Raw genomic sequence first — 27,710 nt, forward strand, 5'->3', positions numbered from 1 at the left:
ATTCTGTACTGTTTGGAAAAAAATCAGTAATGCACATGAACTGTATTTCATCACGAATGCGAGTAAAGATTAATTTGTGTTACAGAAAGTCCATAATCTTCGACAGTTAGGCTCTGGGGCAAAGACGTCTTGCATGCTTGGAATAAACCTGAACTATAGATGAATAAACTCCAGAGGCGAACCGTCTAGAATGCAGACATTCATGACTTTCATGGCAAAAATATGATCTTGATTGGCTGAGAAGATAAGTGGGTTAGGGTGGTTATTTATTGGTTCAAAGTGAAGGCCTAGTTGATGATGGTGTTTAGACTGGCTGGAAATTTGTATTTTTGTGCAAGCGCCAGAACAATATGGGGGGGGGGGGGGGGGGTCCTTTCACAGTTTTTTGGTACCTAAATTCTGCATTAAAAGAAACATCGCGAGTTTCACAAAATTATCTGTGAATTAAGTTGAATAAAGTTTACTAGAAATTAGTTTCAGATCCATCCATTTTCTTAAACCACAAAATCCTTTTTGAGGAGGGGTCACAGCGTTGCTGGAGCCTATCCCAGCTACTGTTGGGCGAAGACCACACAAAGGGCGACACAAATTACACACATCTAGGGACGATATAGGATCACCCGTTGGCCCACAAAGCATATTTTTGGACTGTAGGAGGAAGCAGAAATGCCCGGTGAATCCCAGACCTCAACGTCTTGCTTCATTTTAAGGCAAAAGGGTTTTGCCCAAACATGAACTGAAATTTCAAAGCACTGAACTGAAGGAAAGGAACTGGTACCAATTCAGGTCACTGGGCTCCATGTAAAATCTTCACCTTCCACATGAGGTAACAACGTCTTTGGAGCTAGAGCTGAACAACAAACCCTTGATGAAAGGTCTCTCATTGTTCTGAGTAGAATTGGTTCCTAAAGAGCATCATGATAGTGATTGGCAGTCAAGGACAGACATGGAAGCATAAGTGACTGATGCACAAAACTCTCATGAAAATTATTTCATGGTAAAATATGTGACCAAACTCCGTTCTGTGTGTAAATCACTGACAGGGATACTGAGTTACAGGTCTGTCAACATAATATACCTATCTAAAGAAATATATAAATAGACTGCCTTCAACCTGAAGCATATGCAAATGCATATTTATGAGAATGTGATAGCAATTAAGGTTGAATGACAGTTGGAGGGTGTTTGTTGTGTTCTACAGCAGATATTCAACTGGCTGATGGAGTAAAATCTGACCAAATCGAGTCGTTTTTGAACTCTCCATATCCTTTCGCTTATCCAATAAACAAAAATGTGCGGGAGCAAGAAAGTCTGTAGATCAATAAACGTGTGTTCTTTCAATCAGACGTCTTTATAAAACTATAACCTGTGGTGGGCAGATTTTATTGGTTGAGGGCTGTTGGAGATCCCATGCATGGGATCGTAGCTACAAACAGGTGCACCTAGATCCTGACAGGGGGAAACGGTTGTCTTTTTGTTCTCTGAGTGAATCTGTTATGCATTTATTTGGGCAATGTCTGACCAGAATTTTTTATTTTCTTTGTTTATTGTTTTAGGGGTTAGAGGGGGAATTTTCTTTCAGTTTCTTTCAAATATTTGGCCAAAAAGAAAGGAGCAATCACTGTACTCTAAGATCAGCAGCACCTCTCCAAACACAGATGTCAGTCATGTACCAGAAATCATTCATTTACAGCTGCTCTTTGCTGTACATTATGTCTTTTTTTTAAATGTCTCCAGAGCTGCCATGGAAAACCATCTATATCAATTCTAAATGTGTGCAATCGAGTGCAACTTTTTCTGCAATTTTTATCTTTCTGAATACCAACATGTGTCAAGTTTCCTGTACGCACATTTCCACATCATTTATGCAAATATTTTGTTTTAAGAGTCTCTTCTGATTGGTTAATCCAACTAATACTGAAGACAAGTCCCCTCCCTTCATATTAGTTGTCTTTTGATTGGATTAGTATTTGAAAGCAGGACCTGCTTAATGCTCCGTGCAAAAAATCCCAGACAGAGGTCTGTGTACATTTGTTGTGCAATTCAATTTTCAATACAATTTTATTTGTACAGCCCAAATTCAGAACAATAGTCGTCTCGATGGGCTTCATCAAGGTAATTGAAAAAGTTAAACATAAAATCAAAAGGATCATAAATACATAGAATTCAAGTCTTCAAAGTGGCTGTTGTCCTGTAGGTGGCAGTAAAACTGCTTGACTACAACTCTTTCTAGGATTTAGAAATAAAGGGGAGGCTTGATATTGGTCTATAGTTGGCCAAGTTGCTGGGATCCAAACTGTGCTTTTTCAGAAGAGGTTTAACAACTGCATATTTAAAAGACTGTGGCACGTAAGCCAGCCTGCTCTGGGCTGATAGTAGGAATAACTTGATTCAACTTATGTCTAATATTTGAGATTTTACCATCGAAAAATGTAAGAAAAACATCAGAGCTGAGAGAAACAGGAATATGTGATTCTACTGAGCTCTGACTGCGAGTTAATCTAGCAATAGTACTAAAAAGAAATCTTGGATTATTTCCATTCCCTGATATTAAGGTTGAATAGTACTGGCTTCTAGCTGTACGCAGAGCTTTTTTATAATTTAATAGGCTATGTTTCCAGGTATTCAGAGACTGCTCTGAACCAGAGCGGCGCCATTCTCTTTCCAACTTACGTGTTACTTGTTTAAGAGAACGTGTTTCAGCGTTAAACCCCGGTGCTACTCGGTTTTGTCTAACGAACTTAGGTTTCAGGGGGACAACAACATCGAGAGTACTCCTGAGGGCTTGTAAGGCATCATTAACAAACTGGTCATTTATACGAGGACTAATACTATGGGTGCTGGACTCAGAGTAATTTCTCAGAATGTCACCAAGTATTGGTTGAACTGTGAATTTAAACTCAGACACAGGACGGTGATCAGAAATGATGGGGTTATGAGGAAGGACACTCAGCTGGCCAAACTCTATACCATGGGTTAAAACAAGGTCCAGATTTTTTTTCCAGGTAATCTTCCCAAAATAGATGTATTATAAGGCAGCACCCTTGTTCCTCCTGATGTGTTTTCATTACACATAGAACTGTGTTCGCTCTGGTACAAACACTAACAAGAATCAGTTTTTCAGCAGACTCCTGGCCAGTCCGTAACTCACTGAGTCAAGATTTGAGTTACACTTTTGTGGCAGTTTTAGCTTTGTGTTGAGATCTTTTCATCAAACCAGAATTAAAAAAAGGCTTCACAGACACGTTACTGTCTATGATAATTAAACTGCATCCACTGCTACTTGGTGTACAGTGGTCACTCGTTTATCTCTGGAGTTATGTACATTTGTAATAGATGTTTCCAGGCTGTAAAACTTCTCACTTTACACACTTTTCTCAGACAGACATGAACATTTTCACACTATTTTCTCTTGTTTAAACTCTATGCACCATCAGTTCCACCCACAAATCAGAGGTGAATTTCTAATGAACTCCTGCCGCTCTGCAGAGACTATGTCCTATAAAACAACACAGGTTATTTTATTTCATTTTTTTTTTTTTTTTGGCTAAAGAAGACATCATCATGATTAAACGACCACTGAGCCTTTACAACAGATCAAAAGATGATTGGAGTGGGACTTTAAATATCTTGATATGCACAAGGAATTGTAGTTAAATTCCTTCTGAGAAACAGCACATGTTTATAATAATCATATAGTATTTTTTCTGAGGCAAAAACAGAATAGAAACAATACATTTATGTTCTCAAAAGGTCATTTAAATGTAAAACTCACATTTTAACAATTTAACGTCCCAATTTGACAGCTCTGCCTAATACGTCATTCAACAGATCTTGTCTTGATGGTTTAAATGCAATTTTCTTTAGCTTGAAGCACCATGATCAACATAATAGCCTATTTAAATATTTTTCCTGCGTTGTTTTTTTTTTAAATGTTGGTCCAAATAGCGAAAATGATGGAGTATAACCTGCTGGAATGGAAGAAGCATCATCATCTCACTGCCCCTCCCTCTCTGTTGCTCCTCATCCTCCCCATCACATGTACTTACTCCTTCTGCTGGAGCCGCTGTCCCCCTACCTGCCTGTCCGTGCTGGTACAGCCCCCCTCATTGCCTCTGTCAATGCATTTTGCCCTTATAAGGAGAGAGCACAGGCAGACTGTACTATCTGCTTTACCTTGGCAGGGGTGTTGCAGGGGCAGGGAGACGACGTTAGCAGCATTGCCAGGGTGAGGAAAGAGGAGGAGGGCCATGGAGAGAGGATGGAGGGGTGAGCATGAGGTGGGGGTGGTGATGAGCCACCACTCTTCTGTGAATGACTCCTAAGTTAGGTGACAAAAATAGGATCGGGCCGAGGAAGAGACTGATGGCAGAGGATGAGGAGAGGGGGCAGGTGAAGGGGCAAGGAAACACGCACAAGAGAACAAATGTTTCCAAGCAACGCATGATTTCAGAGCCACCCGTCTGCCCACACTGACAACATACATCCAAGCTGCTGCCTCTGCCTGCATGATGTGCTGAAACTGCATGATGCATAGCAGCCCATGTTCCCATCAACACGTGAAGGGCTCTGCTGCTGCGTCCAAGCTTTGATGCAGCGACACAATAACTGATTATTGGGCCGACTACACACTGAAAGACTGACAAAAGCAAAACGTTACACAGCTTCCACTGCTGCTGGTTTGGGCCGATGTTGAGCAAAACATTTAGAGAGCACAAGAACAGCATGAAGCTGTGTTTGATGTTGACCGTGACAAGTGCTGTGGGTTTTTGGGTTGTCCAGGCCCGCAGAGGGTTGTATAGAGGAGCAGCTGGATCTTAAAGGGAGTTCAGGTGGGTCTTGCAGCTTCCTTTAAGCTATTACGGCCGCCACAAGGGACGTCGTGAAAATGGAACGAGGCTCCTTGTGCAGTACACAAGTATCGGGGGGGTTAAAAAATAAAATCTGTACAACATGCCAACGTCTCACTTACTTCACCATGACACCCTGAATCACGGACACACCAGGCATGTGACGCCCGTGTAACCCTTGTGCCATCCTAGGCACTTTAACATTGGGAGTTGTGTCATCTAGGCACTGTATGCCTGGAGAACAAAATATGCATGGAAATTTTGGCTGTACAGGCTTACTGAATGGTCTACGATCTTAATATTTTGTGAGGTTCCTGTACAGGTTTGCCCATGTATCCCTTCGTAACAAGACTTGTGACAATGGAAGAAACTCGTCTATGACTTCTGTATCCAGATTAGAACCTTCAGCTACTCAGGTTCAGGTTCAAACCCTAGCTGCAATTACATGTGCAAAATATCTTTGATCCGATCAAAGATCGGATTAGAATTGAACTGTGTACATGGGCCAAGAAAAAAAAGCCAGTGCTTTTTTTCGTGGCGGAACGGAGCTGGAAAAAGGGTTAGAAGTAGGCTAACACGTGCCAACAACAAGATTAAGCCTTGGATAAACTAAAGATCTGTGCGGTCAATGCTGCAATGTGCATCTTGGCTGCACGTAAATATGTGGGAATTATATCAGCCTTTATTTTGGACACGACTGGTAACACAAATTCACATGATTGTTTACACGGTTTCTAAGGACCGTGCAGCATTTCTGCTTTAAAAAGCCGCCTCTGTCAGTTCACACACCGTCCCACAGTTCTACCGGGAGACACAGTTGTCCTGAGTCGATGTCAATCATCTCCTGACCCGTTGGCCGCTTGCTGATGCAGAGCGGCTGGACGAACGGACTGCGGTCTGAAGCCTCTTGAGCCAGAGTTGCCTCATGAACACAGCTCCTCTACTGTCTCAATGGACCCATTGCCGGGCTGCCAGTGGAGGAATAAACTCTTTTGGGAAGAGAGGCAAAACTCGACTCCCTAATGAACTAAACCAACACAACAGCCAGCAGCAAGATGTGTCATTATCTTTGAATGTGGGCAGATGCAGAGCCGTTTTGGTTCGTCCGTGTGTTTGTTCGCTCAAATTATGGTTGTGAAGCATCCACGCTCGCTGATCTCAACCTGCAGAGTCTCCTCTCAAAGCCCCCCTTCAGCTCTCACAACCCAGATTATAACAAGATAATGGATCACATGAATAAAATGCTTCTTCAGAGAAGGCCATTAGCGCCCAAGTGCTTCTCTGGAATATTTCCCCCTGAAGGAGACAGGGTTCTAAAACATTTGAGGGGGAGAAGATTTTCTCTTTGGTGTGTGGGTTATGTAAACAGGCCATGATGTAACCGTAGAAACAGAAACAGAAAAGTTCAGTTAATGACACGTTAAATCCAGGTCTACAGGGTGTCATTCATAAACACAGGTGGAGACAGAAAATATTCCCAGGAAAACCCTTTGAAGAATCTAAGATGATTTGAGTTTTCTGCGTTCAGCTCTTTGTTGTCAATTGAAATTTTAAAAAACTTTCATGGCAGAAACATGAAAAGGCCCGCCTCATTGGGTTTGGGAGGAATGGAGGTTCTCCTGTTAGTCTGTGATTAAAAACTTGAAAATGGACAGATTTCTGCTTCTTTTATGGGATTCCAGCTTTAAATGAAGCTGTGGGTTTCACGGGCTTCATGGTAAACATTGGCTGTTTATGAGAACTGAACTGAGTGACTCCTCCCCCCTGGCGTTACAAACAGGAAGTACCCGCTGCCTCCAAGAAGCCAGAATCCCATAGACTTCAATTGGTCAGAATAACCATTCTTGATCTAATATTTTAACACGTTCTGGTTGATCCTAGTTTTTTCTCCAATAGTATAAGTTATTGAAGTTAAAAACTGACCAATAAGGTGCCTCAAGAGAAGTATGTAGCATTTGACAGATTTCGTGAAGCCCACAAGTGGTAGAGTTGTGGCCTTCCAATAAGCACACTCTTGATTGGTGACTCAATGGCTGCGTCCAAATTCGAGGGCTGCATTCTTCCTGGGCTGCATTTCTAGGCTGCTCACGTCATATCGCAGCGACAAGTGCTGTCCAAATTCAACAAGCCCTTCCAATGCGTCCAAGGATTACGGCCTTCTTTTTCACAATTTCAAGTATCTGTCTCCTCCCTGATTGGGACTCACGGTTGCCAGGCGACAGGACATTTGCTGATGTAACAGCTGGAATTCTGTAAAGGCTAGACTCGTCCAAATTCACAGCCATTAACATGCAGCCTACCTGCTCGCTGAAGGACTTGGCCAATGTTGCCCTTGAAGGCCGCGGCTATTGAAGGATGCAGCCCTCGAATTTGGACACACTGAGTCACTGAGTCAGACTGAGTTAGACCAATCACTGCTTGCTGAGGTCACCTGGCTCCAACATGTTGGCGTCCGTCTCTCAAAAAAATGTCAAGTGAATGGATTTCTTTTTGTTGGAACCAGAAGTTAGACATTTTTTTTGGGGTGCCGTTAGACTCACTTGCTCATTGGACTCACTTGTGGTGACACTTTGTGGTTTCACAGACAGTTACTGGGAAAATGTTGCAGAAAGAAACCTGGACAGAAGCTGCAGCAGGAGCCGCACGGTCACCTGAAACCAATGATGCCTTAGATCTCAGGTCTTTGACCTCCTGAATGCTATTTGTTTAGTGCCCAAAGTTATCTTTGCATAAAAATGCTCACTTACTTGATGAGAATCAATAAGCTCTGTATTTCTATTCTGGCTGAAAAAAACCTTTCATCGCGGAAAGTTGCCTAACGTTAGCATGCTCACTCCTCAACCGTACAACAATTTGTGATATTTGCTGAAGAAATTCAAAAATATTTAGATGGAATTATACTATCTGGAACTATTTATATCTATTGTGTTGCAGTGGTGGTGGGGGGTGTCCCAGAAACTGGAGGTCGCCCTCCCCCTTGCTGGATGGGCATCCACATGGATGGTGACAGACAGAGAAGAAGAAGGGAGGTGTAGCTGCAGGATGGCAACCCGCCAGTAACCCCCCATCCCCCCCACGTCACAGCATCTTCCACTTGTTTAAAACAGAAACTCAAGAAACGTAAAGGGTTGTGTTTACGGCACCCCCCAACCTATGCCTGGAGGGGCTGATAGACAGAGATGCAAAACAACAATGCATGATAATGTGCATATTAATGGACCAATAGCAGCGGCCTTTGCCCCCCTGCTCCATATGACAGCAGCGCCACATTAATGATGTACGTTGGCCCTGCAGGGACAGGCCAGACTCTGGGTTAATGTGAGTGGAAAGGACACGGGACGCCCGGGGGAGGGGGGTCACACACGCTGTCGTCAGTCAGAGCATGAAAACATGAGTAAATGAGTTTACTTTCAACCGCAGACGCATTGCTGACCTCCAGCCGTCATGACGCTTTTCAGTGTTTGTCATTTCAGAATTAGGGCATTTTAGATGACATGAAATGTAAAATCATTTTCACTTTTATTTGAGGAAGTGTGCTTCGTTAGAGACCTTAGAGACCTTTCAGTCAGCAACATTTCTTTGTTTTTTTCTTCATAAGTCACAGACATTTTAACGTTAGACCAGGCGTCTGCAACCTGAGGCCCCGGAGCCACAAGACCAATAAAATATTGGGAATAGTGAAAAATAAGGGCTACATTGAAGTGGGGCTAAAGGCCACTGCTATTTATCCTTTAGAAGGCACATGATCATGCATTATTGTTTTGTATCTCTGTTTATCAACCCCTTTGTTAATCAGCTTAACTTTTAGTGACTTTTTGCTTTAAACATAAAACTTCAGTCACTGTATTTTTGTGTTGAAATCAATCATCCTAAATGAGAACATCTCAGTTTTCACAGAAAATAGTTAAACAAAGTTCCTCGAAATTAAGCCTTCCAACAACTGATATCTAATTCATTCGTTTCTAATTCAGACTATTTGTAATTAGTTTGACAGCACAAAGATCCCCGTTTTTTGGGGAAAAGTCCTATCATGAAATAAAGTTCTTTTAAGGTCATTTCCTGTTCTTTGTTCCACAGATGATCTCTATAGCAACACAAAAGTGTCACATAAGTCTGTTTGATGGGCCGTGTCCCAATACTGCCCCAGGCCACGGCAGGAAGGAGCATTTGCATGTGATGCTGGAGACTGGTGCATACGTGGAACTGCTATGATGCCACCTACCGGACAACTCTGGCAAGTGCACCCAAAAAAACAAAACTGGAAGTTGATTTGATTTAGACATAATCTCTAGTAAGTATCAACAGCCGCTGTGAGTCACTGCACTTCCTGTGACGTCTTTAACTGCCATAGCAAAATGATTTAATGCTGTAAAGTTTCAAAACAAACTCAAACATTTGAGAAAATTTCCTAAATATATTTACATGAAAGTCAAGTTTATTTTAATAATCAAACGTAAGATTGTTGACACTTTTATTCACAAAAATTCAAACAAGCTTCAAAACTGAATAAAACTGATGAGAAAACAATGAGACCAGTAGCTGGAATATCGTCCTCCTTTGCTGGAAAAGCAGAGTTTCTTCTGTTTGTCATCAACAAAACAAAAATACACAAAAAGGGTAAAAAATGGTTTAAAAAAAGTGAGAATCAGTATCTGTATTTAGTAGAATAATCCTTGGGAGAAACAACCAGACCCCGTCCTTTTCTGGCTCCTCGATACACCGTTTCTACAATGTCAATCATCTCCTGTTTGTCCTCCATGGGCCAGTTGATCTTGTTGTTGTTTCCAGTTCCCAAGTCAATCATGATGTGTTTGTTCCTGGAAAACAAACCAAAGGCAGGAGCGTTGGACATCATATATGATATGAGGACCTGTGTTCCAGTGATGAGGGTTCCTCACCTGAAGAAGAACATGACGGTGCAAGGATCGTACAACTCGTACATCTTGTTAAAGTCGGGCACTTCTGTGATGTCTACCAGGTAAATGACTGCAAAGTTCTTCACCTGAGAAGACAAAGGTGGCGGTTACTAGAACAACAAGGATCTGGACTTTGATTGCTGAAACCAAAGCTGTGACTTTAATGAAGGTTAAGGAACAGAAATTAATCTCCAAAACAGTCAATAAGATTTAGAGGAACATTAAAAACTAAAACTTCATTTTAACGATTCAATTCATATCATAATTTGTGGCTGCTGATCAGATTCATAATCGATATTTGTTTATTTTGAACGATCTGATTCTCTGGCCTAAGATCGATCCAGAACATCTTTATCCAAAACTTCAACCAGTGTGACTCAGAGATGAATACCTGGATACTGAACAGTACAGGTGACGTTTTCCAGATTCCTTATATTTCTTCAAGATAATCAAGTTTAAATTAATATGTGTACAAACAAACAAGTAAACCAGAATGAAAGTCAAATCCATTCACATTTTAGTTTCCTAAAGTTCAGTCCACTGTTGTTTTTCCACATCCAAAGAATCCTAAGGGAACAATATTACAACATTCTACCACACTGTCTGGTCACGTCTTTGCTAAATTCATATTGTTTCCACACATTGGACTGTTATGATGGTTGATCAGTTTTTGCTGACCTCACATGTGTGTTGTCCACCGTGATGCAATTGGTCGTTATTACATTACAGTAAAATAAACCTACCATGTCTCAATCCTAATTGTATTTTCCAATTTCAATTCTATTATCGATTTATCTCCTTTTGAAAGTATTTTAAAATGGTAGAGGCTGATTTGATGAGCTACTTGCCTCAGACAGATGGATCTGGTAGGTTCATAGGAAAAGAAATCGATTCGTCAATTAAGAATCAGGAAATTCCTGTTTTATCTGGAGCTTTTTGGCTGTTGTGGTGATGTTTTTCGTATGAATGTTTCTCCAAAACGCCATTTCTCTGTAAACCCTATGTATGTTGGTGCAGTGGGGTTTGTCACAAACTGCCGTCGTCTTACTGTAACCTGTGATTCAGTTAAATCTTCAGGTATGATCCTTCTTTCAGCAACTAACCAGAGAAGAGGGTTAAATCCTTAAATGAAATCTTTAAAGGATGACTGCAGACATTCAAACTGTTTTCTCTAACTGCTAAGCTTTCCTTACCCATTGAATATTTTCTCATGTTATGCATTTATTATCAAACTTGTTAACAGTCAAAAGCAGGGGGATTTGGGGACCAAAGGAAGGTGCAAATAATTTTCCCTTTTAATACTGTAACCAGACGAGCCCTTTTATTTTTCCATAGAAATTATGGTGCACATAAGAAGCTGATCAAACCTTTTCAGCGATACTATAAAGAACTTCATCCATCTTCATACACGTTGGGTCCCAGTCGTGTCCGAAGCGGATCACCAGAACTCGGTCTTCCTCAGACAGAATGGCCTGGTCCACCTGCCAGCCGTTATGGAGATGCGGTAGCATGTACGACATCTTGACCTAAAGATGGAGAATCCGAGACCGCCCCCGACCCAAAATTCTGAATGATAATGTTATCTTAAAGTGTTAAATAACCGCGGAGAAGAGGAGGTTGATGAATGCTAATGCTAAGCTAGCTGAAGAAAAATCTAGAAATCATGACAGCGAAACTTTAGAAGATGCGGAACCACAAACATGAACGAAAGAACCTTACCTTGAATTAGCAAAACTAAGTATAATGAAATAAAATTAGATTTCTGCTTAGATAAAATTACTTTGTTCTCTCAATAAAGAAAAAAAAATCTATCTTCAGCATCTAGAGCTCGTTCCTAACAACGTCACAAACTCGCGACGTCGTCGCAAAATGTCTACGTCAACATCCCACAAACCTATTCAGAGAAAACGTATTATTTTTTGTTCCTTTTTGTCCTATTTTATGACAAATCTAGTATTACTTTAACTGATGTTGACAAAAGTGAACAATTTAATAAAAACTACATGGAAGGCTTTAAATCGAAAGCAGGCTATGCGAAACCAGTTATTAAAAGAAAGATTTAGGTTAAAATGTCAAATTTAACAAGAAAATGAAACACTACATTCGGAAAGATAAAGGAAAGTAGAAAAATGTATACTTCTTAACACAACATCACCCCTTATATATTTCTTTATGTAGATCATTTTTCCCCTCTTTGTAGGATGAATAAGATTTATTCTACGTTGCCACATTTTCAAGGAAGAATTGATAGACAAAGCATTTTCACGTTTAATGTAATTAAAACCCCAAAAGAAAAATCATCCCATATGATCAATTTTTGGATGCCCTTGTTCCTCTAACCTTTTATGGGTAGAAATAATAGCTTCCTGTTAGGGATGCATGTGTACATGCACCACAAGTGAAAAACAAATGTTTATGGACTACTGCTTGCACAATTTTCAAAAGACAAGTAGCTGCACAGTATAGTTCATTAAGATTCAGTAAGTAAAAACGATTTTGACGCAAAAAAATAACTTGTAAAATCAAAACCCCCAATAATGATTTACCTTTGTATTTTCAATGTTTTATTCTCTTGTTGCTCCTTGAAACGAGTGTTACTTCCGTTTGAAAGTAGGCAGAGATACAGGAAACGGTTTTAAGCAGGAAAAAACACAGATAAAAAATTTATTGTGCAATTCATTACAGTACAAACAGAAAGAACGAACACAGTTCAAAGGTTATAGGAAAACTTTCCAGTCTTTAACATAGCAGCACATTATGGCACTCCTAAAGAGAGTTCAATTATCATTAGATACATCATTTTAATTTCCCCTTTAAGCTACACAGTCACATCTCTGTGGTTTTAAATGGACACATGATTCATAAAATCCAACTATGTTACACGATCTTATGTAGGACACATGATTGTTTTACAAACAACAGTGATAGTCAGCTTCCGGACTATCGTCAAACACTGCATTCACTCTTTAAAGCTGATAAAGACTGTTTTAAATTTGTTTTGGCTGTTTTTCATATTGCACAAAATCAGCCGTCTGGTCAAGTCTCTCAGCAGTCACATAGCGCTCAAACCCCCTTTCACCATTTTAAGATTTACAACTCCTCTGCAAAACACCCAGGTCTTCATAACATTTTGGATCAGACTCAAGGTTGCATCCTTTTGAGGCCAAAAGGCGGCTTGAGGAACATTCACGTTTGTCATGAAGACAAACAACTCCACCTTTGTTTCTTTGAAAGTCACAGTCCACGCAGAAATATCTCCAAAGTTCACTGCTTCTCTGTGAGGGAATACAAAAAAAGTCTTTAATAATCCCTGAGGAACGCTGATGCTCAGCTGGAACAGTGTTAGGATCCAAACAGGGCACAAAGTTGGCTTCAATGTGTCGAAGATTAAAGGTGAAGTTTTGCAGCATCTAGTCAGCAGGATGTTCCGGACATGAGCGGTTCACCTCAAACCATTCATCTATGCACCTGAAACATAAAAGATATACTACCGGTAAACAAACCAGTGATACTCAGTGGTGGGCCGTGAGGGCCTTCAAGGCCTTCTCTGAAGGCCTAAAAATGATCTGAATCATATGTTTATTATATTTTGTCCATGCGTACTCAAATCATTCCAAGTGGTCTTTCCCTTCCCTTTTATTTTGTTTATGATGATTATGCTGCCTCCAGACAGACGTATTTTCATATTGGAGCATTTAACCAATCGCAATTCAGCTGTCCTTTACCTTTAACCTGCCTCCCAGGCAGGTTAAGGGTATTCACCATAAGTCTCACAGCAAGAAGGCCCAAGGTTCAAGTCCCGGCTGGGGGATATGAAAAACACAACATCAATGGGGGACCTTTCTGTGTGGAGTTTGCATGTTCTCCCCGTGTATGCGTGGGTTTTCTCCGGGATCTCCGGCTTCCTCCCACTGTCCAAAAACGTGCTTCATAGGTTGATTGGCAACTCTAAATGAATGGACGTGTGATTGAGGATATTCTACCCTGCGACAGACTGGCGACCAGTCCAGGGCATCCCTTGCCTACGCCCAAGTGGCCGGGATAGGCTCCGACAACCCCGTGACCCCGAAAGGTAAAAACGGTCAAGAAGATGAATGAATGAAAATGAATGAATGAACCATAAGTCGTTAAGGCCCCCATAGGCAAAATCAATATCGGTTATTAATTTCTTTCAACCAATCAGATTTTGAGTTGGCGTAAGCAGGGTCTTCTAGCACAGTGGTCCCCAACCTTTTTAACGCCACGGACCGGTATGCAACACACAAAGTTTTAACGGACCGGTAGCGGCTGGGGCCGCTACTGAACAGCGGTTGGGGACCGCTGTTCTAGCAGGCTTAGGCAACGTCACGTTATTCAGACATTCTGATTGGACAGACGTTTCATGACGTTTTCAAGACTTTTTGAACTGTCTCGGTTAAAAACAGAGCTGACTGTAATGTACGCCATGGAGGATTTAGGAGGAAAATCTCCTACTGACCTCCTCGACTTCCTTCATCAGAAAAATCTGAGTGAGATCATGAGCAGCCATACAGATTTGTGTGTTTGTGGAGCTGACCATCTCTGTGTCCAATCTTCTGTCAAGCGGACATTTTCTGCTTTAAAGCAAATTAAAACCTATGCAGAAACACAACTGGACAGACTCAGCTCTCAGCATTGGACTTGATGGAATAGAAAAGTACCTCTTAATGGAATTGAAGCGCCTTAATCTACATGAGGAAAGAGAGGAGGATGGATTTTGGCTTCAAATAATCCGATTTTTTGATGAGTGAAATGATAAATATAATAAATAATATTCCAAATTTGTGTGGTTGCTTTCAATGTTTTGTGCTGGCTGTAGTTGCATACTGAGATTTGTTTACTCAGTTTACTGAGATTTATTTTATTTATTCAGTTTATTTAGAGGAATAAAAAAGGTTAAAGAGGGGTTGAGTGATTCAGACGCAGCACTACTGAAGGCCCAGGTGTATTGCACGGTTCGCTGCTAGTGAAACTAAAGACTGAAGGGGGCATTTACTCTAAGAGACAACAAATGGTTAACTTTAACAGGCTAACACAATGCAGGCTCTGGAATACAATGTTGTATTTGTTCCCTTCCCATTTTCATTTTCCTAGCACATTTAACGTACACTAATGCAAAAATAGATTTTAAAAGTGGATGCAAAGCTGTGAAAAAGTAACTATCAAATCATAAAATTAAGATTAATCCACTTTTTTGTCCCATCTAGCTGCCAGACAGCTAAGCTGAAGGCCTCAGCGTTTCCAGTTTGACGACAAAAAGCTTTTTAGCTTTGAAATTTTTAGTTAAAAACAAAAAAAGCGTTATGGCACACAATTTCTATACTATTAAAAATAAACCCTTGAACTTTTTATAGTGTAGCTAGAGAAAGTTCATCTGATTTTTTAAATACATTTAATACATTGTCTTTACTTTTATTTAATGTATACATTTTAGGTTTAGGTTTGTTGTGGCACTATTATGTAACATAGTAAAAAAAAAATACTGCAAATTAAATACATCACAAAATCTTCTTAAAAATTGTCAGTGCCCCCATTTCTCTCTCTTGCCAGCACAGAGGTGCTAATGATTGTTTTAATTTCCAGCAGATTAGATTATTGTAATGCCTTGCTCTCTGGTTTCCCTAGTAGTACAAGGATATCGAACCTTCAACTGCTGCAAAATTCTGCCGCATGCGTGCTGCCGAGGACCAGGGGGTGGGAACACATTACACCGATTTATAAATCGCTGCATTGGGTCCCTGTAAAATTCAGGATTGATTTTAATGTTTTTTATTGGTTTATAAATGTTTTCATGGTCTTGGGTCTTCATATTAATCTGATATGATTTTAAAGTATGAGCGCTCTGAGGTCCTCTGATACCGGCCTTTTAGTTATCAGTCAGATCAAAAACATACGGCGAGGCTCATTCAGTTACTACGGAACTCACCTCTGGAACAGCCTCCCAGCATGCCGCAGGGCCGCAGAGATTGTGGATAGGATTTGTAAAAGAAGCCTCAAGACCTATCATTTTAATCTGCTTTTAGTTGAAATTTAGGGACTTATTTGATATTTTAATTATTCATGTTCTTTTTTTTAACAGTTTGACATATGTGTATGTTTACATTTATTTATTTTTTACTTGTTTTTAATTTTAATTCACATTTACCATTTTATATCTGTCTATTAAGGTTAATTTATGTACTTATTTAGTTATTTATCTATTTTCCATGTTATTTTATTCCTTTTCCATTTTATTTGTAACTCCAGTGTTTTCCTCAGAGGGATCCTCCACATCAGTGACTGACTCTTCTCAGCGGACGGGGTCGCTGCGATGGGATCTCCGGGGTCTGGCTCTTAAAGTCAGATCTGGGGGGTCCTGTGGTAGAGTATTTCGTAAACTTGAAGTCACTGATGTGGACATGTCCCCAAAATCTCGTTTCCCCAATTCAGTACAAAGCAAGATTTCTACATTGCATCATTTTATAACTTTTGTTATCATGATATGTGTGTGTGTGTTTGTGTGTGTGGGGGGAGTTTGTCTGCATTGTGCGGTTTTTAAACAAAACTTTTGTTTGTCTTTTTTTTTAAATTTGATTGTATTTTTATGCAAAGCACTTTGAGTGACCTGAGTTGTAAAAGTGCTATATAAATAAAGTTTGATTTGATTTGATTTGATTCCTTAAAGTCAGTCTGCATTGATCTTTTGCAAATGTTTCTGGGTTTTTCTTTGGGATGTCCACAAAGTTATGGAAAATCTGGACTTTTTGACTTTGTTGACCAAAGATGTTGGTGAAGATTTATCTTTAGTGACCTAGAGAGGATGTTTTACAAAAAATAATTTCAGACTTTAAACTTGCCAAGATCATAAAATTCTTCTGGGATCAAAACTCAAATCTAGGATGAAGAAAATCAAATGTGAATTCATTAAAATCTCATTTTATTTCTTTGAGAAGTTGAGAAAACTTTGAGTCTAACTAAAAATAATGTCTACAACGCTAAAAAAGTTTCATTAGCAATAACTTGAAATCCTTGTTGCATTGAAGTGCATGAGTGGAACAAACTTAAAAAAAAGTTAAAGTTTCTTTCCCGATCACTTCAGTTCAAGAAACATTTAAACAGAAAATATTTTATCTGTGAAGCTTAAATAAATCTTCAGGCAGGCCCAGCTGCTGACAGTCGGTTTACTGAATGTGTACATTAATCGGTTTAGGTGTTTTTGGGAATGAAGTTACCCTTTGTGGTAGATACAGAGGCAAGGAAGCCTGGCGATGGTGTCTCCCTGCTCCAGCTCCTCCAAACAAATGGCACATTCCCCAGAGTCTCTGGACAGGATGTCCTCTGTTGAAAGCAAAGTGGACAGTCGAGATGAGTGAAGAACAGTTCTCCATCACAAATGGTGCGTTCTTGTAAAGTGCTTTTCTACCTTCCTCAAATGCCCAAACAGTCACTGTCCCATTCACCCTTTCACACATATTTACACACTAATGGCGGCCCCGCTGACGAACGCTGGCGCCAACCTTCCACCAGAGCAGGGGTCCCCAAACTGTGGCCCGGGGGCCGGACGCGGCCCGCCCATGCATTTGACCTGGCCCCCTGAATGATACCAGAGAGGGACCCTTTTTCCTTTCTTTTTGTTGCGTTTTTTTTTTAGCATGGCTACGTGATCAAGACTCATGGAACCATGGAAAGGTGAAGCCTTGTGAACTGGGCCTGCCCAACGGAATCCCTGGAATTGTTTCCTCAGGTCAATAAAGCTTATTTGAATTTAAATGTCAGCCAACCTAAAAATGTTGCTACTGCAAATTCACTTTGCCCCAGTCATAGAACTACCAAGTGGCTCTCTGTCCAGGTGACTGGGACAGACCCCCAATCAGAACGGAAAAATGACAAAAAGGTTAGGGAGGAGAAAATTTGATCCAGAATGCAGGGTGTTTAACCTGTTGTGCACAAACAAGTATTTTTGTTCATCTGCCAATTGACGGTGGCGGTATTCAAAGAAGACAATCTACGCTGACATTATGAATCCCGTCACAAAGAGAAATATGATAACTTGCAAATGCGAGCAGAAAAACTCCCAAAGCTCTTATAGCTATTAAGCAATTAAGTTATTATGTTCTTATTATTTTTTTGGTGAGGAACCCAGAGAGGATTATTTGATATCCGATCGGGTTATTTATATTTGGTTATGTGTGGTTTTCTGGGAAACAATAAATGTTTACATTTAGACAACCCTGCGATCGTCACACTTTTCTGTTTCAAACTGACCCTGGCTCCCAATCAGAGAATGGAAACGTCATGTGGCCCCCACTGGAAAATGTTTGGGGACCCGTGCACCAGAGGCAAGGTGGGGTTTCGTGTCTTGCCCAAGGACACTTCGACACATGAGCAGGCAAGGCGGGTATCGAACCTGCAATCTTTTGATCAGAGGTTGACCGCCCTACCCCTGCACTTTTCACACAGGGAAACAGGACTGAAACTCAAACATGTGCTGAATCCACTGGGAGACATTTAATGAACTTCTCAGTTGATGTGACCTGCTTCTACCTGAAGATGATGTTGCATTTTAAAAACAAAAGTGACCCTGATTATCAACGCTGGAGGGACGGGGTCAGTAATTTCATTAATAAAACTTTGAATTTCGAGCACAGACTCAGAACTGTGAGCAGCATGACGGCTAAAGTAAAGCCTGTAGTTTTAAACACATCTGTTTGCCTGTGATAAAGGGGGTTTTGGATATGAGGACAGACGTACATTGCTGTGACATGCATTATCAGCTGTGTGCATATGGCCGCGGGTGTGAAGTTTGACTGTTCCACACTCTTATCCGTATGTTATGCAAAATGAGTTTTTTAGTGGCCGTTTTTCTTTGATTAGATCAATTTAAAATTCAGCTTCCATCAATGGTAATGTGATGCATTAAATTAAGTCAAAGCCTTCAGTAGACCAGTGCATAGGATTCAGGCAAATCTCCAGCGGATCTGAAACGCTGTGAGGGGAGATCAAGATCAAGTCCTGTGAAAATGTTCTTTCCTCGAACATAAATGCCTGAATTTTCTCAAATCTTCAGTTTCATAAAACCTCCCCTTCAGACTCTGAGCTTTGTGTGGTTGCAGCCACAGAGGAAAGGTTGAGGTCATGTGACTTCTTTAAAACTGATTTCAAACCTACACTGAGGCTAAGTCTGGCTTCCCTCCCTACTCCCTAATCCCAAAAACAGTGGGACTATCCATTACCCTGGATTTTCACGTAATGTAACGTAGTAATGCTCACTACTGTTTTATTCTTTAAAATGGCAAATAGGATGTCACCCATTTTCTGAAGTAAAAACCTAATACTGTAGTAAATATGAGCATTTTACGAAGACCGTTTCTGACTCCACTGTGTTCTGAAGATGAAAACTGGGATGATTTATTTAACATGTATTTACACACGTTTTTTTCACATGACAAACTGTTAAAATGCAATGCATTGTGGTCTATATTCAGAAATCTAGTGATGCAGACTAGTTTTTTGCAGACTTCATCAAAATTTCCAGGAAACATGGATTTCGGAATTGTTAATTTGGACAACCCCCAAGAAAAACTCCCAAATATAGTGCACTAAAAAGTGAGTGTTGAGGGAATTTGGACAAAGCCTTGTTGTTACCATCTTGTCAGGATATGACAAGATGGTGAGATAGACACAAGTAAAGCTGAGGGTTTAGGGATAACCTGTCAATCAAAAAACTGCACCACAATTGTGCAAAATGTCATAACAGGAGTCAGGGACAACACCCATCCCACCTCTGAATTAGATATTTGGGTGAACATTTTTAAGAAATTCAAAACAAAAGGAACAATGGTTGGAAGTTATTACCATTTGTTTTTTTGATGCTGTCCAAACTCTTTGTTTTTGTGGAAATGAGCAGAAATGTTCTCCAACAGGGGGTTCAGACTTGAAAAAAAATGTAGCGTCTCGACACAACGTCACCAACAACAACCATCAGTGAGTGCGAATGGAAGGTTTTCTTTTTCTTTGTTGAAATCAGGTGTAACATCATCCGAGGCTTGTGGCTCCAGTTAATGTTCCCATGAGAACAGAGGCTGTTTCAGCTCCTCACTCAGCTGCTCCACTTGGCTTCAGGCGTTTCTCTGAGCCGTTGAAGTGACTCGCAGCTCTCGTTACAGTCATCGAAAAGAAAAGTTGAACTAGTCAAGTTCTCTGTCAAAAAACGTGTAAATTCCAAAGAAAAAACTTCTACAAACCAATTTTTTTATGAATGCTGTGGTTCTGATTTGCAAATCAAACGCAAATCAGCAGCAGACGGAGCAGATAGGAGGCCTGCAGCCAGCAGGCTCCTCCCATGAAACCTGCTTCTGAGCAGACACCTGCCTTCAGAATTAGAACAGCCCAACTGGTTTTCAATCAGAGGTTAGGCAGTTCACGTCTGATACATACATTTAAAAGAACTTCTTGTTAGAAGCTAAAATATCCAGCAACCTAAAACATCACTTGGATTTATAATTCTAAGAAAACAGAAATGTTTTTGGTTCCTATGGGACTTTTATAGGGAGCCTGAGGAACAGCTACAAGCACACTGCAGTTTCTCCGACTGTGTGTCTAGATGGTCAGGGGTTCATCATGAAGCAATCGAATGACCCAAAATACAAAACACACCAAAACTTGGAGCTGAAGTGTCAGTCAGCACAGACTCTGGACTGAAAACCCATCCAGCTGCTATGAACTGACAGAAAAAACAAACAAAGATGATAACTGTTGGAACCTGCAGATGCATCACATTTAATGAAACTTATTTATGGGTTTATAGACCCACTCCTGATCTATTATCAAAGCATTCACAGTGGTCTTTTAATTCTTTTTATTATTCTTATTTTTAGTCAAAATCAATAAACTATCAATTTCAAAGACATCGTTTCTGCAGAGCGGCAGGAGTTCATCAGAAATTCCCCTCTGGGTTGTAGACAGTTGATGCGAAGTAACCCTGCCCCCACTTCCTGTCACCCATAACTGAGAGCTCTCTGTTTAAATGCTCTACCGCTAGCTTACAGCCCCCTCCCTTGTGTATTTTGTTTGTCACAAATACAATCTTTTTCAAACAGTATTTTTTCATTTGCTCCTGATTCCCAACAATTTGACTAAAGAAATACTCTTGGCCTTTTTAAGCTTAATTTTCTTTACCCATGTCCTCCATCATCAGAAGAATGCCACAAGAAAATGTTAATAACACCATAAACACCATTTTAATCCGACTGAGTCTTTAATGAAATGTTAAACTGCATTCATTAAAAAAAAAAAATTAAAAAAATTGAAAAATCACAGCCTTCTAGAATGTTTGATCTGATCCCTTCATGGATAGAAGCTGGCAGAGGACCTTCTGGGTCATTTTACAGCGCGCCTTGGTTTTCTAAAGAAGGTGAAGATGTTTCCCCATACAACCCAACAAAAAAACAGACGAGTCTTCAATCTGGACTTGTTTAGAGACCACATGGACTAATAGCACAAGTTCTAACTTCAGGAGTGGATTACGCAACAGGAAAACGGTCCTGAGCACACAAACAAACCCGCATCCGAGTGGCTGGAACGGAGAAGAATGCAGATGTCACAATAACAAGTTGAGACTTCGACCTGACTTTGTGCAATGACGGGGACCTTGAGACATCTGTGTCTAAGTGAACGCGCACTGATGTGCAGAGCAGGGGGTGAAAATTCATTACAAAACAGTTCAGGTTGATGTTGCTGAAGTTGCTTCACCGCATTCTAAGCTCAGTGTTTCAGGTTCCGGACGTTTTCCTCATTTTTCTCTGTGAAACCACAAAAGCACAACACAATTTTGGTTCCTCAAATGTGACGTTCTACTTCTGCACCCAGCGTTGCGGTATCAATGGCTTTGGTTCAAAGTGTGTTTACTGATAACTGTAGAACGACTTCCTCTGCCAATACCTGTCTGTCTTTCCTGTGTGTAGATGTTGGGCGCATGGCTTTTAGGTGCTCAGGCACGGCGTGCCCAAGGTGAAGGTGCAGCTGCATCGCCCAACCGTCGGGCTTTTCTGCTGCCGCACTGGAAAACAAACTGCTGCACCTGCACCTTGGAGGCTTTTTGAAACGCTGCAGAATGCTGATAGTGAAGTCTAACTGCCCCAAATGTTTAACAAACTTAGCATTGATTGAAATTTGGACATAAAAGCAGTTAGATTTTTGTAGTGAACCAATGCACATTTATGGAGTGCGGTGGGAGCATGTGCTGCACCAGGAGTTTTCATCATTTACAAAAGTAGAAGAAGCCTCTCTTTGTCTTCCTCATGGCGTGAGCATCCAGCTCACCTTTTTTTGTCCCACTTCCTAAAGTGAGGCTCTTCTTTGCTGAAGTTATAAACAGCGTTGCAGCGGTGGACTAAAGTGAGAAGCAAAGTGAGAGTTCAGCTTTTAGCCCACCTTCAGAGCTATTTTGGCCTCTCTGTGTCTTTATGGGGGCCAAAGGGCCAACGTGACACACGTTTGACTGTTTGCCAAAGTCTACAAGGATCTCTGTTGGTGTTTGGAGAGGTCTTTTTTTTTTTGTTTTTGGAGTGAAAACAACAGGAACAAAATCAAAATAAGCTCCAGAGGTTGTATTTAAACAGATCTCCATGTATGTTGAAAGAGCATCTAAACAGTGACGTTTCTTTTTGATGTCAAGATTTACCCAAACAGCAGCACAGATAGAACATTTGCCCAGAAACCTAAAGACGCTTTCAGACTGGAAAGAGCAGCAGATTCTTTTCTGCTGGGCAGGGAACACCCAAAGTATTGATTTCTTAGGTTTTCTTTCACACTGCACTTTTAGGAGTGGATCAAGCTACCTGGAAATGTCACACAGTTTCAACACACATCAGCAGAATCAAATACCAATTCAGGATTCAGGTCAGTTTATTGAATTACTCAGGTGCTTGTGAGGCAAAAACGCCACTGACTGCAGAGTAAAATGGCCCTCCTTCAAAACCAGTTTGAAAGCAATAATGCAGTTTGTGGTATAAGAACCAAATTTAGCATGGATGATCTCCTCTTTCAAAAAAGCATATTTGTCCCAAAATTCCAAGATACATAATTTATACATAACAGTATTCTGATGGGACCTCTCATGTTAAAAGACTGCATTTTGTGCACTAGCAGTCCATATTTTTGAGACTGGGACGAATAGACATTGAATATTTCTCTAACAATTGAGTGCAAGGCTGCCAACTTTAACAATCGCAGCCATTTGGGGTTTTTTCTCATAGCTACACAATCTGGCACAGCTACCTGATCAGTCCTTGCATGCGTGAAAATGCATCTACTTCTGCTAAATAACCTCTTGAATTGTTTATAATAATGAAAACGTTTATTTTAATGTTGACAAAAAAAACAAATAAGGATCAGGACTGAAAAACTTAAAAAAATAAAAATAAAAAGACTACAAGTGGACTAAAAAATTTTTCTTTTTCTTCGGTTTTGCTTGGTGACAGTTTACTCCCCAAGGTAGGAGGATACAGCACAACTTACTGACACTTTTCTAACTCCGTTAGCACAGACACGCTCTTAACGGCTAAAGCAGCTGCAGCAGTCCGTCACATCTCCTCAGAGTAAAATGAGGAGATGTGACGGACTTCTCCTCTTTTTACCAATATATGTAAAAAATAAAAGTGTTCAGAGAAAAGGACTCCAAGCCGTGTGGATGTGATTCTATCACACACCACTGAGATTTTCGTCTTTATCAGCAATTTACGATTTCACAGTGTTGCATTCAGGCGATGTTCTTTTACAAGGTGGCAGTGGCTCAAGCAGTAGAGCAGGTCGTCCAATGAAGCCACGCCTCCTACGCCTAACACCTATCACCAAACGCCTATCACCAAATGGGAATGAGGACTGAATGAATAATGGAAACACTGTAAGTGCTTTGAGCCCCAAGAAAAAGCGCAGATAAATTTAATCCATTATTATTATTATTATTATTATTATTATTATTGTATATTTTGCGGGGCTGTGATTGAGTCGGGAGAACCTCTCAGTTGCTGAGGAAAACAGAAAATCATGTAAGCACAGAGTTCAGTCGTAAAGGAGGCCGAACTGTCAGGAAATCTGACCAGGAGCTGATCTTTTCTTTTAAATCTATATTTTAAGTATTTGACAATTATTTAGAATGTTTACAAACTTGGAACCACAAACATACAAAAAGCAAAAACGAATTAATCTAAATGAAATTGCTTGACTGTTGCAATGCTGGCGACAAAGAAGAAGTTATGTAATGTTCGCAAATGCGGGGATCGATCGAGTAGCCGTCACAGATTGAGTAGCGACTGTGCTTGTACAACAAAATGCACAATTTGTCTGAAATATCAACCTAACCGGCTCAGGTAAAGAGAAATGAACACATTTAGAGGCTAGCTGCTATGAATTCTGTACTGCAGTAAACCTTTATGAACTTTGTTGTGGCGTTTGACATTTGACCTCAGAAAATGGCAGACAAATGAGGCGTGGCCCTTTGATTGATGTTTGATTCTCATACCCCCAGGGCTACAAAGACGTCACAAGGCGTGTTCCAACAACTGTCCAAATTTTGAGGCTAAGGTATGTTATTGTATGAAGCAAGATGGTTGTGACCATTAAGCAGAAAGGTGTAAAACATGCAAAAAAAACTGGGATATTTCAGATAAACCACTAGTCAAAGTATTCCTGGTGATGTTGTGCATATTCTGTCCCTACAGCACTGTCAATTATGAGCGTGTGAGGGTCTTTGAGCAAACATCTGCTAAATTCTGTGTTGTAATACTCGGCAGCATGAAGGAAACAACGTGCAGGATTTCCTGCTTCTGGGCTTGAATTTGAAACTTACTGTTGTAGGTGAGGCGCGTCTTGCTGAAACACATGAGCAGGTGCTTCTCCATTTCATCTGCTGCCATAAACTTGGAGCAAACAGGACAGTGGAATCCTGGGAAAAACACAGACAAACATAAACACTGAAAGGGGTCCAGACGCAGCTCTCCCAGAGTCTTTTATTGACGTGTAAACAGGGAAAGACGTTGGAACCGTTGCAGCTGAAACGCTTGCATGCAACTCCCGGTCTTCCACAGAAATCCATTATCACCTCCTGACCTATTTGATAGATGACCTTATTCAATGCAGCAACATAAACCAGGAAACATTATTAGGCAGACCAGAAAGATTTCTGTGTCTAATTTGACCCACATGTTGCTTCAAAGATGCATTTTAAATCACTATGATTTGCAAAACACAGAAAATAGCCTGAAACCATCCCAGCAGCCAGAAGTTCTGCAGAGTCACAGTCACACGACTCCCATGACCAAAGGTTATCGATGAGGTTTCCAGTCATTACACTTCCTCATTAGTTATGCTTGTACGTGGACAGAGGGGGAGGGGATCTGAAAGTCAGTTATGAAAAATTGCCAACAGAAGGCAAAGGCTGGGCTTCGGTTTTAGGGAGTCCTGAGGCGGCGTTTGGCTTTTGTTGTGATCTAATCCGGCGAGCTGCAGAAAACAGCAAGACCTGCAGATTCAGGAAGTTTGTGTGCCGTTGTTGTGCGTCTGCCTGTCAAGCAATGTGTAACCAGCAGGAAGCTCTTATCTGTTGACCTACATACTGCGCTCTTCCCTCTCAGCCAGAGCGCAAAACAGTCCTGTTCTGTAAAAACACAAGAGCAGAAGAAGGAAAACAAAGAACAGCAGAGCAGCCGGGGCCACCTGTGGCTCAGTTAATGTGCCAAACAAAGAAGTCAGTCATCAAACAGATATGAACTGTGGCAGGTATCACAGATGGAAAAACACTGAGCAGTATGCTTCCCTAACAGAGTCAGGAGTGCTCGGAGAGCTGCTGCACAAAGTGTTGGAGATAAGAATGGGACATTCTGTGCTGCAAACAAGCATTCCTAGTCCACGCAGACAGAATCAGTAGATGTCATCATGGGTTTGTGGTCAACATGTTGCGCGCTGGAGCCTTACCTCCCAGCAGGCGAGGCGATAGTTGTGCCGGCAGAGAGCCTATGAGTAACCTGTGGCTGTCGGGGGGCAGCTGGCCTTCCACCTCATCTGTGCCATCCAGGCTCTGATTGTGTGACCCTGACCTGCCGCCGGCCGGGATACTCAGCCCGGAGCTGTTCGGGCCTCCAGCTGTGTATCGGATTCGGGGTCCGTCGGGTCCGTTGGTGTACCTCAATCCCGAAATCCTTTCCCGTCCACCGGAGTTCCCAGACGGGAGGTCTGAGCTGGAGTAAGCCCGAGTCCTGCCGTCAAACACCTGGCTGCTCTGTTTGGCCCCCATGATGCTGCGTCGGCTTTTATTAAAGATTTCTTGCACGAGACATTATGACAGTGACTTCTGAAGGGAGGAAGCCAACAAAAGGACAGGAATCAGCCGCGGTCCCGCATGTCAGATTTCTGCCCGTGCGTAAAGTGCGCACACGCTGACGCTGAACTTGCTCTCAGTTGTTCGGGGTTGTTTTCTGTCTCTCCCTTCGTAGCTCAGCCCTCCTCCTCCCCCCACTTTTTTTATAACAATGGGAAGAAGAAGACAAAGTGGAGAAGACCTCTGCGGGATCGCGCCAGCGGCTCCTGCGCTCCAGACGAGGGCTGAGGCGCAGCGGCAGACCCCAAGCTCTTCTGCTCCCACTTTGTTTTTGTACTTATCTGCAGCCGTCTGGACAGAAAAATAAAAACAGGATTGCCCTCCTCCTCCTGCTGTGGGGCAGTTTGGTCAAAGTCACAGAAATACAGCACATGAAACGGAAAGCTGGCTTCAAAATAAAAGCCTGCAAAACCTTTGTGTCCTCGGGGCCGAAAAAAGGAGCACTACTCGAATGGTTTTATCTGTCTGAGGTAGGTGGTGTAATAAACGCTCAGAGGTTTGTTAGTTTTACTCAACAATGTACTTTAAGTGTGCTCATGTCAAAATAAAGACTAAAAATGTCCCTGTTCCCAGGGGACTTATTTGAGTTTTATTTATTCCTAAAGTGTGTTGTAATAAATTGAAATAGGAAATGTCATTTCGGTTCAAACGGAGAGCAAACACAGACCCACACAAAAAGATGAGGTGGGTGTGACTGTGAAGAGGTGGAGAAGATTCAAATCAATCACTGTTTCTTTTTCTGCCTGTAGAGCAGAACATTCAGACCAAATGTTCAACACACTCAGCAGATCATTTGCAACGACACTTACATTTTCTTCTCATCTGTCCGTCAAGACAAAAATTCCTGTCTGTCTCTATTCCATGAAAACATCCTAAAGTTTCTCTATCTTCAGTTGTCAGCAGAAAAGTCAAAATTTACAAGTAATGTTTCATAAAACCCTGATTTCAAAATGTTTTCATGATAAGGTCTCTATGTCAAAACTGTCTCAACACCTAAAAGGATTTAAAAAATGAAATTTTCAGTGCCGGCATGAGTAAAGAACCAGCAGGTTTAGACTGGAAAAAGCCCTTTGAAAGCAGCAGTTTAAAGCTTATCTATGAAGATTACACAAGGTTGACCTTTCATCAACCAAAAACTTTTTGGGAGTTAAATGTTGTAATTCAGCCGTTATCATAGATGTTTTACGTTCTTTAATTAAATTCATAGCAGGTTTCCGAGAATTCTATGATTTTTCCAGAAATATTTTGTTCTCAAAAATGACTAATTTTTCAAAATTGACATAATTTTAAGATCATAAAGGTACAAAATATGGAGGAGTGTTTATGTTGCTGTACAGAGGTCTGAGGATGCATTTTAGGTAAATTAATAAGAATTATGCATTTACATTGTGCAACATTATGTAACTAATATGTATTTATTATTATGTGAGGTCCTTTTTTGGACATTGCATGCTGTTGTTTTGTTCTATGGTTGTGGTTCAAAATCTTGAGTTTTGCCTGTTGGTGCATGTTTGATGTGTAAATACTCATATTTGTGGATTCATTTATGCAGCTGAGTCTATAAGTTAATTT

The 27,710-nt window shown here is 40.9% G+C and overlaps 2 protein-coding genes across 2 annotated transcripts; both read right to left on the reverse strand.

Annotated features, from left to right (window-relative positions):
- Positions 1-9,307: 9,307 nt before the first annotated feature.
- Positions 9,308-11,654, reverse strand: txnl4a (thioredoxin-like 4A). Its single transcript, XM_011480897.4, has 4 exons — positions 11,486-11,654; positions 11,134-11,292; positions 9,749-9,852; positions 9,308-9,667 (listed from the first exon to the last, which is right to left on the reverse strand). The coding sequence occupies exons 2-4, from the start codon at positions 11,284-11,286 to the stop codon at positions 9,496-9,498; spliced, it is 429 nt and encodes a 142-aa protein (XP_011479199.1). The 5' UTR covers positions 11,287-11,292; positions 11,486-11,654; the 3' UTR covers positions 9,308-9,495.
- A 653-nt stretch (positions 11,655-12,307) lies between these two features.
- Positions 12,308-26,545, reverse strand: LOC101166063 (E3 ubiquitin-protein ligase znrf2). Its single transcript, XM_004073876.5, has 4 exons — positions 25,736-26,545; positions 24,612-24,707; positions 16,996-17,101; positions 12,308-13,234 (listed from the first exon to the last, which is right to left on the reverse strand). The coding sequence occupies exons 1-4, from the start codon at positions 26,052-26,054 to the stop codon at positions 13,177-13,179; spliced, it is 579 nt and encodes a 192-aa protein (XP_004073924.1). The 5' UTR covers positions 26,055-26,545; the 3' UTR covers positions 12,308-13,176.
- Positions 26,546-27,710: the final 1,165 nt, after the last annotated feature.

This window comes from Oryzias latipes, chromosome 11, assembly GCF_053564925.1.
Source record: "Oryzias latipes strain Hd-rR chromosome 11, Olatipes_Hd-rR_3.1".
Lineage (NCBI taxonomy): Eukaryota > Metazoa > Chordata > Actinopteri > Beloniformes > Adrianichthyidae > Oryzias > Oryzias latipes.

Excerpts from the sequence above, each read along its gene's own strand:
- LOC101166063 (XM_004073876.5), bottom strand. The coding sequence starts at position 26,054 with ATGGGGGCCAAACAGAGCAGCCAGGTGTTTGACGGCAGGACTCGGGCT. Across the intron at positions 24,708-25,735 it reads ATCGCCTCGCCTGCTGGGAG|GATTCCACTGTCCTGTTTGC; the intron begins GTAAGGCTCCAG and ends TGTTTTTCCCAG. Across the intron at positions 17,102-24,611 it reads GACGCGCCTCACCTACAACA|AGGACATCCTGTCCAGAGAC; the intron begins GTAAGTTTCAAA and ends TGCTTTCAACAG.
- txnl4a (XM_011480897.4), bottom strand. The coding sequence starts at position 11,286 with ATGTCGTACATGCTACCGCATCTCCATAACGGCTGGCAGGTGGACCAG. Across the intron at positions 9,853-11,133 it reads TTTATAGTATCGCTGAAAAG|GTGAAGAACTTTGCAGTCAT; the intron begins GTTTGATCAGCT and ends TTGTCTTCTCAG. Across the intron at positions 9,668-9,748 it reads ACCGTCATGTTCTTCTTCAG|GAACAAACACATCATGATTG; the intron begins GTGAGGAACCCT and ends TTTGTTTTCCAG.